General features: G+C 42.2%; 1 protein-coding gene across 5 annotated transcripts in view; it reads right to left on the bottom strand.

Moving 5' to 3' along the window:
* Positions 1-15,000, bottom strand: part of tjp3 (tight junction protein 3) — a 23,411-nt gene that overhangs the window by 3,994 nt on the left and 4,417 nt on the right. For 2 of the 5 annotated variants that reach the window (XM_083559020.1, XM_083559022.1), the window contains exons 2-23: positions 8,997-9,050; positions 8,601-8,725; positions 8,006-8,108; positions 7,650-7,914; positions 7,275-7,378; positions 6,985-7,174; positions 6,814-6,892; positions 6,584-6,684; positions 6,252-6,339; positions 6,057-6,160; positions 5,860-5,944; positions 5,435-5,538; positions 5,230-5,317; positions 4,028-4,104; positions 3,868-3,937; positions 3,627-3,712; positions 3,467-3,539; positions 1,616-1,689; positions 1,322-1,385; positions 1,075-1,231; positions 889-997; positions 536-755 (exon numbers count right to left, since the gene is read on the bottom strand). In XM_083559020.1, coding sequence (XP_083415146.1) covers positions 536-755; positions 889-997; positions 1,075-1,231; positions 1,322-1,385; positions 1,616-1,689; positions 3,467-3,539; positions 3,627-3,712; positions 3,868-3,937; positions 4,028-4,104; positions 5,230-5,317; positions 5,435-5,538; positions 5,860-5,944; positions 6,057-6,160; positions 6,252-6,339; positions 6,584-6,684; positions 6,814-6,892; positions 6,985-7,174; positions 7,275-7,378; positions 7,650-7,914; positions 8,006-8,108; positions 8,601-8,725; positions 8,997-9,044 — 2,414 coding nt within the window. In that variant the 5' untranslated portion in view covers positions 9,045-9,050. Of the gene's footprint in view, positions 1-535; positions 756-888; positions 998-1,074; positions 1,232-1,321; positions 1,386-1,615; positions 1,690-3,466; positions 3,540-3,626; positions 3,713-3,867; positions 3,938-4,027; positions 4,105-5,229; positions 5,318-5,434; positions 5,539-5,859; positions 5,945-6,056; positions 6,161-6,251; positions 6,340-6,583; positions 6,685-6,813; positions 6,893-6,984; positions 7,175-7,274; positions 7,379-7,649; positions 7,915-8,005; positions 8,109-8,600; positions 8,726-8,996; positions 9,051-13,993; positions 14,311-15,000 lie in introns of those variants that run through there. The other 3 variants (XM_083559021.1, XM_083559023.1, XM_083559019.1) reach the window with 2 other exon arrangements.

The raw sequence follows: 15,000 nt of genomic DNA, 5'->3' as shown, positions 1-15,000 counted from the left end.
ACATATTATAATTGATATTTGGTGTCACCACGAGGAAGACGAGGTTCTTTTTTAAGTCTGGTTCCTCTCGAGGTTTCTTCCTTGTCCCATCTCATCTTTATATTTGTATCTAATTATTTTTATTAAGCTGCTTTGTAACAGTGTCCATTATTAAAAGAACCATACAAATAAAATTAAATAGAACTGAAAGTAGGATTAGGGTGAGAACTCTACAGACCACAAAATTCAGAAACAGGGTTCGGTCCAGTAAAAGGAACTTGTAATGGCAAATTCTACACAGAATCTAATGTCAGTGTGCTTCCAACTTTGTGTTAACAGTTTGGGGAAGAACCACATATAACGTTCAGGTGTCCACAAACATTTGGACACAAACGTGTAATTGGTAGGTATATTAGCGGAGTGAAGGGATGGACGTCGCTACATATTAGAACAGACGTTTATAAACCACTCTGTTAAAAATAGGAAAAATGTTTAGTGTTTTTTGTAACTAAACTTCAGAAGTGAACCATATGAACAGTGGCTGCTTTTCTCCCACCTGGTCAGGTTGGGAATAGTGCCCTTGTCCAGCTCATAGAGGTTGGTTCCCATCCGAACAGCTAACCAAGTTCCCAGTTTCCCACGATGCATCGTGTCCACCACACGGAAAACCTCTCCTCGAGTAAAGCGCAGTCCGTGGGTCTCATCTGGCTCGTGGTCAAAGTGGGTGCGGATGTAGAAGGAGTCGCCCAGATTGGACTTCAGGATCTTCTTATAAACTGGAAAAATAAACTGTACATCAGCATCACTGCAGTGTTAACACTCTGCTTATCATTCTGAGAAGCTCCATACACTTTACACACTGCGTGACTTATACACAACTGCTGATCTATATTTGAGATGTGTACTGACTGTCCATTTTATTCTGTGTGAGCATGTCAATGCGTCCTCCAGAGCGAATGTTCATCAGAAACATGACGGCCTCTTCTCTGGTGAAGTGATTAAAGTCAACCCCATTGACCTGAACAACAATAAAAGCGTTAAATGAACACACGAGGAAACAGAAAGCAAAGTGAACAAGTGGAAATAAAACCCAACCTGCAGAATCTGATCCCCCTCTCTCATGCCCTCATTCTGAGCAGGGCTGTTAGGCTGGAGGCCTCCGACAAAAATGCCCACGTCATTGCCTCCTACAAGCCGGAGACCCAGACTGCCCTCCTTCACAAACCCCACCATCTTCTGGTCTGAGCTGTAGCTGCAGTTTAAAAAAGATTTTCAAGCAAATTCAAGTGAAATTCAGTGTGTTCACACCCCAACACTAGTGTAAATGCTGAACATTGCTTACCCTAGAGCAGGTGTAGATCCTGCATCAGGTGGGAGCGAGTAGAGAGGCTCTTCTACAGGCTTGGCTGAATACATGAGCAACAAACACAATATTAGTGCTTATTCAGGAGAACCACTGCACACTCCTTTACCTGCCTTCAGTTTGTTCTAAAGGAAAATAAAATCCCTCAGGAGCATGAACATCACCGACCTGCTTAATCTCATCCTTCATAAGTTACTAATGACATACTGAGTGCACAATCATCCTCCTCCTCCATCAGACCCGGGGTTTAATAGGTGGAGCTTTGATACGCACCCTTCAGCCTGGTGTGGTTTCTGGAGATGAATCCTGATGGATCTGATCGAAGCATGTCGTCGGCCTCCGGCAGACTGCAGGAACAAAGTACAGATAATAAACATCATTTACCTGCACAAAGCATTCCTGCAGTACAGACGTATACATTTCTCCTGGATAAAGTTTTATACAGCCAGTGTGTAGAGCAAAAATATGGGAGTAACACAGGAGTAGAGGATTTAACATGCTCTGTGTTTCACCTTTTCACCTGTGTGTGTGTGTGCGTGTGTGCGTGTGTGTGTGTGTTTGTATGTGTGTGTATGTGTGCATGAGTGTGTCTGTATATGTGTGTGTATGTATGTGTTCGGGTGTGTGTGTATGTATGTGTGCGCGTGTGTGCGCATGTGTGTGCGTGTGTGCGCGTGTGTGCAAGTGTATGTGTGTGTGTGTGTATGTACGTGTGTGCGTGTGTATGTGTGCAGGTGTGTGTGTGTATGTGCGTGTGTGCATGTGTATGTGTGCGGGTGTGTGTGTGTGTACGTGTGTGCATGTGTATGTGTGCGGGTGTGTGTGTATGTGCGTGTATGTGCGTGTGTATGTGTGCGGGTGTGTGTGTGTGTATGTGCGTGTGTGCATGTGTATGTGTGCGGGTGTGTGTGTGTGTATGTGCGTGTGTGCATGTGTATGTGTGCGGGTGTGTGTGTGTGTGTATGTGCGTGTGTGCATGTGTATGTGTGCGTGTGTGTGTGTTTGTATGTGTGTGTATGTGTGCATGAGTGTGTCTGTATATGTGTGTGTATGTATGTGTTCGGGTGTGTGTGTGTATGTATGTGTGCGCGTGTGTGCGCATGTGTGTGCGCGTGTGTGCAAGTGTATGTGTGTGGGTGTGTGTGTGTGTATGTACGTGTGTGCGTGTGTATGTGTGCATGTGCGTGTGTGCATGTGTATGTGTGCGTGTGTGTGTGTGTGTTTGTATGTGTGTGTATGTGTGCATGAGTGTGTCTGTATATGTGTGTGTATGTATGTGTTCGGGTGTGTGTGTATGTATGTGTGCGCGTGTGTGCGCATGTGTGTGCGTGTGTGCGCGTGTGTGCAAGTGTATGTGTGTGGGTGTGTGTGTGTGTATGTACGTGTGTGCGTGTGTATGTGTGCAGGTGTGTGTGTATGTGCGTGTGTGCATGTGTATGTGTGCGGGTGTGTGTGTGTGTATGTGCGTGTGTGCATGTGTATGTGTGCGGGTGTGTGTGTGTGTATGTGCGTGTGTGCATGTGTATGTGTGCGGGTGTGTGTGTGTGTATGTGCGTGTGTGCATGTGTATGTGTGCGGGTGTGTGTGTGTGTATGTGCGTGTGTGCATGTGTATGTGTGCGGGTGTGTGTGTGTGTGTACGTGTGTGCGTGTGTGCGCACCAGACAAGAAGGCTAAAAAAATACTCTTTCTTTTCAAAATAATAAAACAATTAAACAAACAAATAAATAAGGTTTCATCTGGTATGTAGATTCTTCAAACAGGAATTATATCTCCGGTTTCTGTATCTTATTTGTATTTATAACACACACACACACACACACACACACACACACACACACACACACACACACACACACACACACAGAGAGCAGGAAGGAAATGTAAATGTTTATACACTGAAATTGATCTGACTGTACAGACTCTGTCCACTCGCAGGAAATATTTTCTTTAAATAAATAAAAGCTGAATTAAACAATTAAGTTTTTTTATTCAGCATTTAAACTAAATTCTTACAAAAACCTTTAAAGCAGCTGTTAGCTTTAATACAGTGTATCCGTATGTCTCTGAATGTCTCTGTATGTCAAATAAAGGAGGTTCCTTTGAGATGATGTTTGAAACGTACCTGTGATTGCTGTCGTGATCAGTGCTGCCTGATCTCCGGGGTGGAGAAGGTGTTCTCTCAGACAGAGGGACGTCTGGGGATTGAGAAGTAGAACAGAGTTGAAGACACTGAGGTGTAAATATCAGTAGTGTGCAGATGAGTGATGTGTTGGTGTACAGACCAGGAGAAGGTCTGGGAGGTGAGGAGGCTCTGTAACGATGCTCTGGTCTGCTTTGAACTGATGGCACTTGAGTTGGAGTAACAGCTCTGAAACAAAAGAAATGTTTAATTCAACTCAAAATACAAAAAGCGCATGTTTAATAGGAACTTTTTTCTCCATCCTGATCCTGTGTGAGGAACAGACAGATCACGATAACAGCTTTTCTGTTCTCTTTAAAGCAGGTTTTAGGTGGAATTCTCACTCGTGTGGATTTGAGACATCTGGACTGGGAACCACTGGATAACTTGCATCTGACTCCGACTCAGACGGACCTGAGCAGATAGAAACACGTCCTCATGTACAGCGAAATCGATCTGTTCAATTAACTTCTCCATTTAGTTCCTCAAGTACATTACGCTCACCTCTCCTGATGGGCGTCGAAGGTTTTGACCATTTCGGGGACGCGACCATGGGAGCTAGTGCTATCTCGGGCGTGGCCCTGCCAAAGAGAAAGAGGAAGAGGAGGAGGTGAAAGAGTGAGAGGGAGGAATTTATTATGTGTCCAGTGACATGCCCTCCAAAAACATGAAAGATAAAAATCACAGAAAATTAAAGAAGCCTGAATGAGGTAGTAATGGGGTGGAGTCCATTGTGTCCACATATATATATGCGTGCGTGTGTGTGTGTGTGTGTGTGTGTGTGTGTGTGTGTGTGTGTGTGTGTGTGTGTGTGTGTGTGTGTGTGTGTGTGTTTCATTTGTGAATATATATATATATATTTCACACACACACACACACACACAAATGTGTGTGTGTGTGTTTTATTTGTGAATAGGGTTTTAGTGTGTGGCTTCTGATAGCACAATAATGGTACAAGAACTAATCGACATCTTCAACCCAGTTTATGATTCATATGAAAATTTCCTAAAACTTCAGATTTGATATAAAAGTTTATAAATTCCAAGTGAAATGAAAAACTGTAATTCTGTGATTGTCATGTGGTTTTAATAAAAATCATACAGTGGTTAACTTAGGAACGCTGAATTATTCCCATTAAAGCCTGAAGTCTTTTAATATCAAATAAAAAAGTGATAGAATGTTTAAATAAATGATGAATAAAATTCCTCAGGAATCTCTAATGGTAAGAAACAGGATCACATTTTGCTCCACACCTGAACCTATTTCTCAGCCTGTTTTCTCTGGACACACCTAAATACTGAAACTCATCACATGATCATGTTCACTATTTCTGTGAAATCTACAGAATTTCCTGTAATCTGGTGATCATCTAGCAGAGCAAAATCAATGCAAATACAGTCACATATACAATGTGATTCGGTTGTTTTTATTTAAGATCACACATTTATTACACTGAAGCAGAATGCGACAAAAATATCCAAACAATCACAGAAACATTTGGAAGCCAGGTAAACAATATTATATAATATATATATAAAAAACAAAAACAATGCACATAATATCCTACATACCACAAAAACATGTAAACAAAAAATCTTTAATTATAAAATAAAATGAAATCTCGAATGCCCAGTAGATAAGTGGTCCTGTATGCGAGGTTCTTGCTGGTGAATGAGGAGGGGCTGAAAGACCTCCCTCATCAGTACCTGTATCTGTTGCGTGAGTCCTGGCTGGACAAGGTTCCCTGTCTGAGAGCTGTTCCTGAACTTTCGTCTGACTCGGACTCGGACACATCTGCAGAAACACACAATTAGCTTTAAATCCAACATCCTGAACCTGGGGCATGAAAATGGGAGAAAAGGGAAGTGGAAAAGGGGTGGAAAATGGAAAATGTAGAAGGAAGGGTCTCACCTCGTGGTGGGGGTCTGTAAGGGGAGGAACCATGGCTCAGGAGGTCCAGGGAACGGCTGCGAGATGATGACTTCAAGCCGGCTTGGGGAAGATCAGGGAGAACCCTGGAAGAGGGAGGAGAAGGACAGAGTCACAGTCTGGAGTCTGAACACTACATGTTTACTGTATAATTAATATTAATAAAGTGTGTTTTAAAAGACTGCAAATAAGTCATGTGTGCTAGAAAATGTTATTTAAGATGTGGTGTGTGTGTGTGTGTGTGTGTGTGTGTGTGTGTGTATAAACTGCAAGGTGAAATGCAGTGATGATGATGATGATGATGTAGGATAAAAGCTCGATACACCACAGAGAAAAAGGTTTAAATAGGTTTTAAAGGCTTCAAATACAGAGGTATTTAAAGAGATCATGGTTGTAGAAGCTCTTACTTGTATCTGGTCTGAACATCAGTCCTGGTACTCTCACGTCTTGGCGTTGGAGATGCACTGTGGTCCGAATCCGACTCTGAAACAACTAAAATGCAGAACACATGCAGATTCCCTGATTTAAGACAAGTACATGAACTGAAACTCTGAAGCCATTAGAAACATGGCCGACTGCAGTGTGTAAGTTGTAAAGGACGGACCTTTTTGTGGCCGAGGTAACGAGTGGGAGGTGCGAGAAGCATTCCAGTTTAAATTAACAGGAGAAGCTCGAGGATTGGGCAGTGCAGAGACTCCAGAAAGCACTCTGTAAAAACAGCCACTTATTTACTCTCATATTAAACACAATCTCAGTGTACAGGTTTATGTGCAATAATGCCGGAGGTAAATCACTGTACCTGTAGTGGTCTTTGCTGTCAAGGCTGTTGTGTTTAGACGAAAGAGGAGGAGGAGATTTGCTGTGGTCTGATTCGGACTCAGATGAGACTACACAGGTAATGATCATAATAATAATAATAATAATAATGATTATTATTATAAAGAGTTCTTCACATTTAGAGAATCTTTAGCTTGTAAAATACATTTCCATTTGTACAAAATGTACGGAATTTTCTTTTTTATATTTGACATATCCGATTATAAACAATATGGCTGCCAGATTATAAGTGAGATGAGTGGAAACATCTGACTGATCAGTTTGGTTGTAGGTATGGGAGTTCAGTAGTCTGACCTCTGCGTCGTGGCATTGCGTAGGAGATGGGCTGCGTCTTGTTGGAGCGCAGTTGAGGTGAATCACGAACTTTTGAGGACGGAGGAACCTCAGCACGGTTTCTGAAACACAAAAGACTAATCTGTAGCATGTGTCACATTTTCTCCTTCAGCATCTCAAACCTGATCATTGTGTGTGTGTGTGTGTGTGTGTGTGTGTGTGTGTGTGTGGGGGGGGGGGGGTTTGGTTACCTGCGAGTGCGCCGTTCCCGAGTCGGTGGACGAGATGTTCGACTCCTAACAGGGCTGTCCGTGTCCAGATCAGAAATTTCTAATGGGAAAATATTTACACACGTTTTCTTCACCTTCACTGCTGAACGCAGCAGAATTTCATTTCATATTGATAAATTTTTAGCGACTCACCCTCCAGCTCTGAACTGCTGCCGCCGCTCCTCTCCGCCGTGCTGTGCTGAGGACTGTCCTCCACCTCAGGGATGCTGACCAAGAACTTCCTGTTGTCTCTCAGCACCACCATGGTGAGTTTTCCTTTTGATTTCTCCACCAGGTGCTTGGTCTCCAGCAGGGAGAGGTTTTCTGTAGTCATTCCATTAATCTAAAGAGAATTTCAACCAATTTTCAAGTTTAAACTTTTTAAAATCAATAATCAGGTTAAATTTGTATTTAGTTCATCTTGTAAAAGGAAAACATCTGACCTTGAGAACAAGATCTCCTTCCTGTAGTGTGCCTTCTTTCGCAGCCAGCCCAGTGGGGGTCATGTGCTTGATAAAGATCTGACTGCCCAACTTCATCCCATACTCTAATAGAGACGGACACGGAACAGAAAGCACAGAACATTAAAACCCACAGAACTGATACCAGCGTTTATGAAAATTAGATTTAAAATCAAAAGATGTAAAATATATGCATGTTATTGAAATCCTTTACAGGTTCTCCTGCTTCTCCTGGAGTACTTCCTGTGCTTCCTGGTCAGAAACACACAGTGTGCATGGCAGGATGTACTCCAGGAGCAAAGTTGAAAAACCGGTTAATAAAATCCATCCCTCCTTCTGAGGGGCACGTCCCCTCACCGTCTGTTGGCTTGAGCTTCACTAGTGTGGCTCTGATGGGTTTTTCTGCACTGTCCTGACTGGGAAGTCTCTTGAAGCCAGACATGAGTGGCAGGTCGTGGCCGTTGCGTTCAGGCGTGGTACTTCGAGGACGGCGTCCGTACCCAGAGTCTGACCCGTACCGAGGTTTCCGCTCGTATCCATCATCCAGCAGGTTTGACTGTGAGGAAGCTCGTGTAGGTCTACCACTCACTGGGACCTGGATTGTGCGAGGCCTCTTCACTGTCTGCAAAACACAACACCACCATATGAACTCTTTTATTCCTATGAACAGTTCGAGGTGGACACAAAGCTCTGGGTTCTGGGGTTGTTCTCACAATGTTAGCAGTTTTGCCGCAGCGCTTGAGATGCTGAATGGTGTTCTGAGACGTGGAGTTCTCCACTGAAATCCCATTCACCATCACTATCTGATCCCGGGTCCTGTACACACAACAATATTATGGACTGAATTAAATCTGCATAGAAAAACACAAACAGTGCTGCGATTACAGAGCGAAACAAAACCATCATCAACGATCTTCCGATTAGAATCTTTTACAGTGTTCTTACCGGTCACGAGCGGCTCCAAGGATTCCAGAGATTTAAGATAATCTAAGAGCTATTGCAGTAGTTTCAAATGTCAACAGTAGGACTTTAGAGTTAAGGCAAAACCTAATAGAAAACCAATGTAAACAAAAGCAATGGTGCAATACGACACAGAAACGACTTCCTGATCAGAGTTACACACTGATCACACACTGATCCATCATTTATCATCAAACATTATCAATTCTTTTCTTTTTGCCAGAATGGAGAATTAAAAACGGCACACTAAGGTGTTTGGGCTTGTAGGTTTTTATACACAAACACGACAGGTTGGACCAGATTAGCCTGGAGCAGTAGGAGGAAGTAATGTGTGGGTGAGGGACTCACTGTAATCTCCCCATCGCTGGGCCACTGGGTATCACATCAGAGACGATCACAGCTGTGCCCCCGCTTCCTGGGTTTGGTTTGTCTCTCCCACCTGAGATAGCAAAACCAAAACCCATCTTGGGATCCTATTAGAGGAACAAAGAAGAGGAGCTGTGGAGAAGGAATGATACCAGAAAAACATCTCCATATTGTAACACAGGACCTAAACAGGTCACATGATCTGAGACGATAAAAAAATGCAGGGTGTGTCCTGCTGAGAGAAATACGGCTTTTCTGGTCCACTAAACACTCACTCACTTCACGTTTCTTCATCAGCGTGTACCAGGTTTCACTCATTAACTCTTCAGGAATCATAAAGTAACAGTAAAGTGTAGAGCAGTGTGAAGGAAAACTTACTTTGTTCAGCGTCACCGTTTGCTGCTCCCATATCGTCATTTCCTCCATGTCTGCCTTCAAAAAATAAAACAGGTTTGATTTGAAAAGCTCTCCTGTAGAGTTACGTCCACACACTGACTCAAAACTGCTCCATGAGAGAAACACAAACTGTGGTAAAACCAAGCGAAGGTCTAATCAAAGGCCTCTGAGTTTTTCCTCCCACTCCCTGAATTAGAGGAAGAGTGACTCAGCCTGAGCCTGTTCTCACCTGCTCACCACATTCCTGGAGGGCAGGTAGAGAGCGAGAGAGGGGGCGGAGCCTGAAACACGACACCCCCGATACACACACACACACACACACACACACACACACACACACACACACACTTCCAGTCTCTGTGCACATTCTCCTCATGGCCAGCATTCCAGCTGGTTTCATCATGCAACACTTCAGACTGATACCAAGACGAGACAACGGCCTTCACGTCTCTCTCGATCACTCTCACCTGAACTGCAGCACAAACAAACACGAAACCAATACCGAGCCACAAATATCAGTTTTACACAAACTTCCTGCTCAGGGTTTTTCTCCTGGCTCTAAAGTTCACTGAAATGAAACCATGCAGGTTTCAGACAACACATGCAGATTAGGACAAAAAACCCAAACAGAATAAAGATCACAAAGAGAAGTACCGTAATTTCCGGACTATAAAACGCACCCTTGTATAAGCCTTCAGATAAACTCTGAATTTGACAAAGATTTTTATTTTGAACATAAATAAGCCGCAGGTGTCTACACTGAAACTAATGAACTTTACACAGGCTTTAATGAAAGACAGTGTCTGTTACACGGTGTAACAGGTGAAATATGTTGTGGCTCCTTCCTTTCACAACTATTTATTTCGGGAGTTTTTCTTTTGGCATCGTCGTGTGTTTAAAAAACACCATCAGTGAAGTTTTTTCTCCCGAAGCCGTGCAGCTCAGAACACAGGTGAGGTGTGTTTTTTCGTTTCTGTTCGAAAATTTCATTGGTCTAATGTTATAGGGTTCAGTTTTTTAGCTTTAAGTTTGTGAACCCGGGAAAAACCCAGGAAAAATTCATAAGTAAGCCGCTTTGTTGTTTAAGCCGCGGGGTTCAAAACGTGGGAAAAAAGTACCGGCTTATAGTCTGAAAAATACGGTAACTTAAAAATACATAATACAATATTTAAAACCGTGATTGTAAATCTATAATCATTAATACGAGCAGAACAGATCTGAACCTGCTGAAATCATCTGCTCAGACCTCTGATCGTTCCTAAAGTTCCTCATCTACACCAACGTTCTTTTTGTCTAAAATCTTTACTAGAAACACAACTGAGCTTTTCAGAAACGTCAACAGCATGTTGTTTTCCTGGAACTCAGAGGTGACTCCGCTGCTTCATGTTTTGACAAAACAGTAATCAGGTCAAATTCACAGCACTGATCTTCAGTGTTACAGAACTGCAGAACCACCAGGTCACCATGACTGTAGATCAGATATAAAACAATTCACTCTCAGATTAATGTGAGGACTTTTTTCATTTCACTACAGTAAAACTCTGATCACACACACACACACACACACACACCCTTAAACAAAAATATCTTGAAATAAATTTCCCAATTCCTAAACTTTCTTCTATTTACACGACCACTAGAAACTTTTATGGGATTTGAGACATGTGACGGTTCCTTTTTTTATGCATCAAACTCCGTAAAAGAAAAGAGAAAAACACAGTAATGTGATGGTGAATCAGTGGATGAAGTTCTGTGGAACGTCTTGTGTAAGAAGGAGAACAGGAGAGAAGATGTGATCAGACTCCCTCACCCCCACACTCACACATGGAGGTGGAGGTTTGATGGTTTGGGGTTGTTTCTGAGCAGTAAAGGTTCCGGAACGTGAAAGTGAACCATCACGGCTCCTATTCCACACTTTACCACTGTGCACTTCCGTCTGGACTGCGGCTCATTGGAACCAAATTCACCGTACAACAAGACGATGAGACGAAGCCTGCCCAGTCACGGCACCTCAATCCTACTGAACTGCTCCGAGATAAAGAAGAATCTCCATCTAGTGAAGAACATCTCTGTATAGTTTTATAAGAGACACAGCAAAATATTTCAGCTGCACGTTTGGAGAACAAACTGTCCAAACTGGTCTTCTGGTCTTACAGTATTGATTATGAGGTTTGACCATAAGGTATCTACTATCCATCATCTGCTGTGCACTTCACCAACCTGGTAGGTCATTCTCCTCTGAACCTCTGCAGAACTGCTTCTTAATATATGTCTACTGAATTTTGGACCATTTTGTATAAACTCCAGACCGTTATGTGTGAAAACCATCTAAACATCTAAAGTGATCATATTCTACATTATATAAATAAACATAACCAAACTTTCTGTTTACTTATTTACTAATAACCCACAGGTGCTCAATAGGGTTCAGATTTGGAGACATTTACTCCATCACCTTTACCTCAATCACCACTCCATCACCTTTACCTTCAACTTTCTTTATCAAGGCAGTTTTCTTCATGGTGGTGTGTTTGGGTTTGTTATTATGTTGCAAAACAGTGGTTCAGCCCAGTTTCTGAAAGGAAGAGCATCGTGTTCTGCTTCAGAATTTCACAGTACATGTTGGAATTCATGGTTCCCTCAATGAACCACAGCATCCCAGGACCAGCAGCACTCATGCAGCCCGAGACCATGATGATACCACCACCATGCTTGACTGTAGGTAAGACACAATTTTCTTGGTACTTCTCACCAGGGCGTCACCACACATGCTGGACACCATCTGAGCCAAACAAGTTTATCTTCGTCTCATCAGACCACAGGACATGGTTTCAGTAATTCTTGCTCTTGGACAGGTTGTCTGTTTTTTCTGAGCAGCTTCAGAAGAGGCTCCTTCTGGGACGACGGACTGCAAACCGACTTGTTGCAGTGTGTGGCGTACGGTCTGATCACTGACGAGTGGACCTTCTGCTTCTGCAACCTCTAAAGCAATTCTGCAGCACTCAGGCATCTGTTTATTGAAGCAGCTTCTGTGGAACCTGTCTTAGAAAACCTCTGTATGACCCTGAACACTGTACTGTAACTCAGTTTCAGGGTGATACTGATCTTCTTACAGCCTCTGCATCTTTGTGGAGAGCAAAAATTCGAATTCTCAAATCCTCAGAGAGTCTAGGGTTAGCCATGAGGTCCATATAGAACATCCAGTGGTCAGTATGAGAAAATCGACTAAAAGCACCAAATTTAATCTGCTCTAATACAAAATACACAAATTTGTCTGGTCCAAAAACATGGACATGATGAATAGAACATTTACACCATGTACAATTGTTATCACTGAGGGTGGGGATTTATTTTTGTTGGCAGTTATTCAGACAATAATGACTGTATGTTGTTATTTTTAGAGGACAGTAAATCTGTACTGATACACAAACTGCACACTGATACTCTAAAATATATCCAACTTCATTTCTTTAGTTTTGTCCCTTGAGAAGATGCTAAAATGGTTGCTGAAATTTGGGGGTGTACTCACTTTTGTGAGATACTGTATGTGTATGTGTTCAAGAACATCACAGGAAACTCGATCTGTACATGAGGCTACAGTTCTCTCCAAGCTTACAGACACTTAGCAAGAAACTGGTTTCCTGTGTGAACATCAACCCTCAGGATCTACTACAGAACTCAACCAGGACCAGTGAATAATATGGCTGAATTTTCACATCACAACACTTTCCATGATACACGATATTCATGAAGACCTTTAGGCTAAACAGAGGCAGTGTAACTGTATACCGAATATTCTTTGAAGGGTTCTTCAATGGGTTTTCTGGGGAACCTTGAAAAGCCTATCAAAGAGATAAACATCCACTCAGCTGTTGTGTGAAAGTCCTGTTGTGTTTATTTTACCGAGAGAATTAAGCAGTGGAAGAGTTTGCTGTTGCGGTTGTGGTCATGTGACTCAATCTAATGATGAAATGTTTTATTTACTGAAATGTTATGTGGTGGTGTTGACAGTCTTCAGTCATACACACGTCTGTATTTAGAGATTGTACTGTTTCATTAGTGTGACACTGAAACTTCACACTTGTGTGATGTTTCATTACATCCGTTTCCTCGTGGTAAAGAGTCAACGAGCAAATCAGAACCCAAATCATTTTAGTGAACAGAATTAAAAGATTTGATTCAGTAGGATGATCTGAACTTGTTCTAGAGAAACTGAAACACAGAGCCCAAGATCTGAAAGACTTTCTCATCTCAGACACATTAAAGCAACAGCTTCACATCTTCAGAACAGGTGGACGATGTTTCAAACATTACTGCAATATGGCCTTTGGGATGATCAAGAAAATGGCACAAGCAGGTATCGTTACCAGAGATATTTCTGTGCTTGATCAGAGTTCTGTTAGAAAAACAGACCAGAGATGCAAATATCTGTTTATCCGATGTTCAGGAAAAAACGCACACACAAACCGATTGTTTCTGGAGCTAGCTGTTCAACCATGACTACTGTAACCCACATAGAACAACCAGTTCTTCAGTTCACACAGAAATGGGAAAGATTTGAATCCAATAAACACATCTCATACCTCACTGTCTGCTTTTCCTCAATATCTCAGTTTCTCTCAGCAAGGAATTAAAGAATTTAATTTTGTACCGTACTAAAAATTTTACTTGAATGACAATAAATGTCACTATACTACTCCAAAAAAAAAAAAATGGTCAACTAGAGGTGCTGGTGCTTCTTCTCACAGTCACACTAACAAACCATATGGCTACCAGGCTTCAGGCAGCAGGTGGAGCGAGGTTCAGTTCAGGTCAGATCAGATCAGATCAGTTCAGGTCTCTACATGACAAAATTAAAGTGCAATCTAACTGGAATCAACACAAATATAATGAACTACTGTCCTCTTCAAAGTACACAACAGAAGCTGAACTATAAACCGTGTCATCTACAGATAAACAAAATCTGTCTGTGAACTCACCAGGTCTCTGAATCTCACCTCCATGTTCCTCTGAGCTTCACCTTATAACCTCCTGAAAATCATATTTCTCCTTGTGTATTACACACTAAATCTGATTGTGCTGATCCTCAGTGAAGCAGACTGATCACGGGGGCTTTGTCCCTGAAAATCACCTTAAACAGAACACACCTGACCGACTGGAGCTCCGCCCACAGGCTTTCCCTTCCCGAGATGCTTTTCAGTGTGGGATTTGTTAGGAAATGAAGGTGGAACATGAATCCCCCTGGTAATTACGTGCTCTCACTGAGGGGAAGAGTGCCTAAGCTGGATCATGACATATGATGGTAATGAACCACCTGGTGACCAGGTCACATGAACAAACGAGCAAAAAAAAAAAAACAGAAAAAACTCCATAAAAATGAATCTAGGAAACCTGGGAAATCTGTATGAACAGCAATAAACACCAGCAGTGAGTGAAAGACAGAGCGACCTGCTGCATGTTCACGGTCTTGGTTACATGAGAAATCATTACTATGGCTGGTTAATGATTGATGAAGCTATCAGCAGGGCGTTTTCTGCAGACCCAGGAGGAGGTCTGGAATGTGCTGCATAGTTTCAGGTTCAGGAAGCAGAGGCCTTTTGTTTTTCAGCAATATTCAAGCAGATTATCTGATCTTGGAAAAATGTCATGTCAAGATGTAAAAATGGCTGCATCTTCGTTCTGTTCTCTCGTTCAGATAAAGTCACTTTTCTAAATCCAAAATCCTGAAGAGCACACATTTCTTCAGCTGACAAAAGATCCAAATCTATCAGTCAGGGTGCTGTTTTTAGATCCAGTTAGGAGAGAGAATAATCTGATCTACTCTATACAGAAACACAACTCTGACTAGACTTTAGAATAGATTTCCTGCTGTTGAATGGGATGTGATATTCTGAGACTTTACAGAACTGTTTATTTTTACATTAAATATTGTGCAATGTTCCACAACAAGGTATTCTTCAAGGTGTTCATCTCAACCGCTATAAAC

The sequence above is a fragment of the Silurus aristotelis genome (genome assembly GCF_946808225.1).
Source record: "Silurus aristotelis genome assembly, chromosome: 13".
Taxonomy (NCBI): Eukaryota; Metazoa; Chordata; class Actinopteri; order Siluriformes; family Siluridae; genus Silurus; species Silurus aristotelis.
Note: the sequence above shows the minus strand (reverse complement) of the source record. Positions and strands in the feature narration are given on the sequence as shown.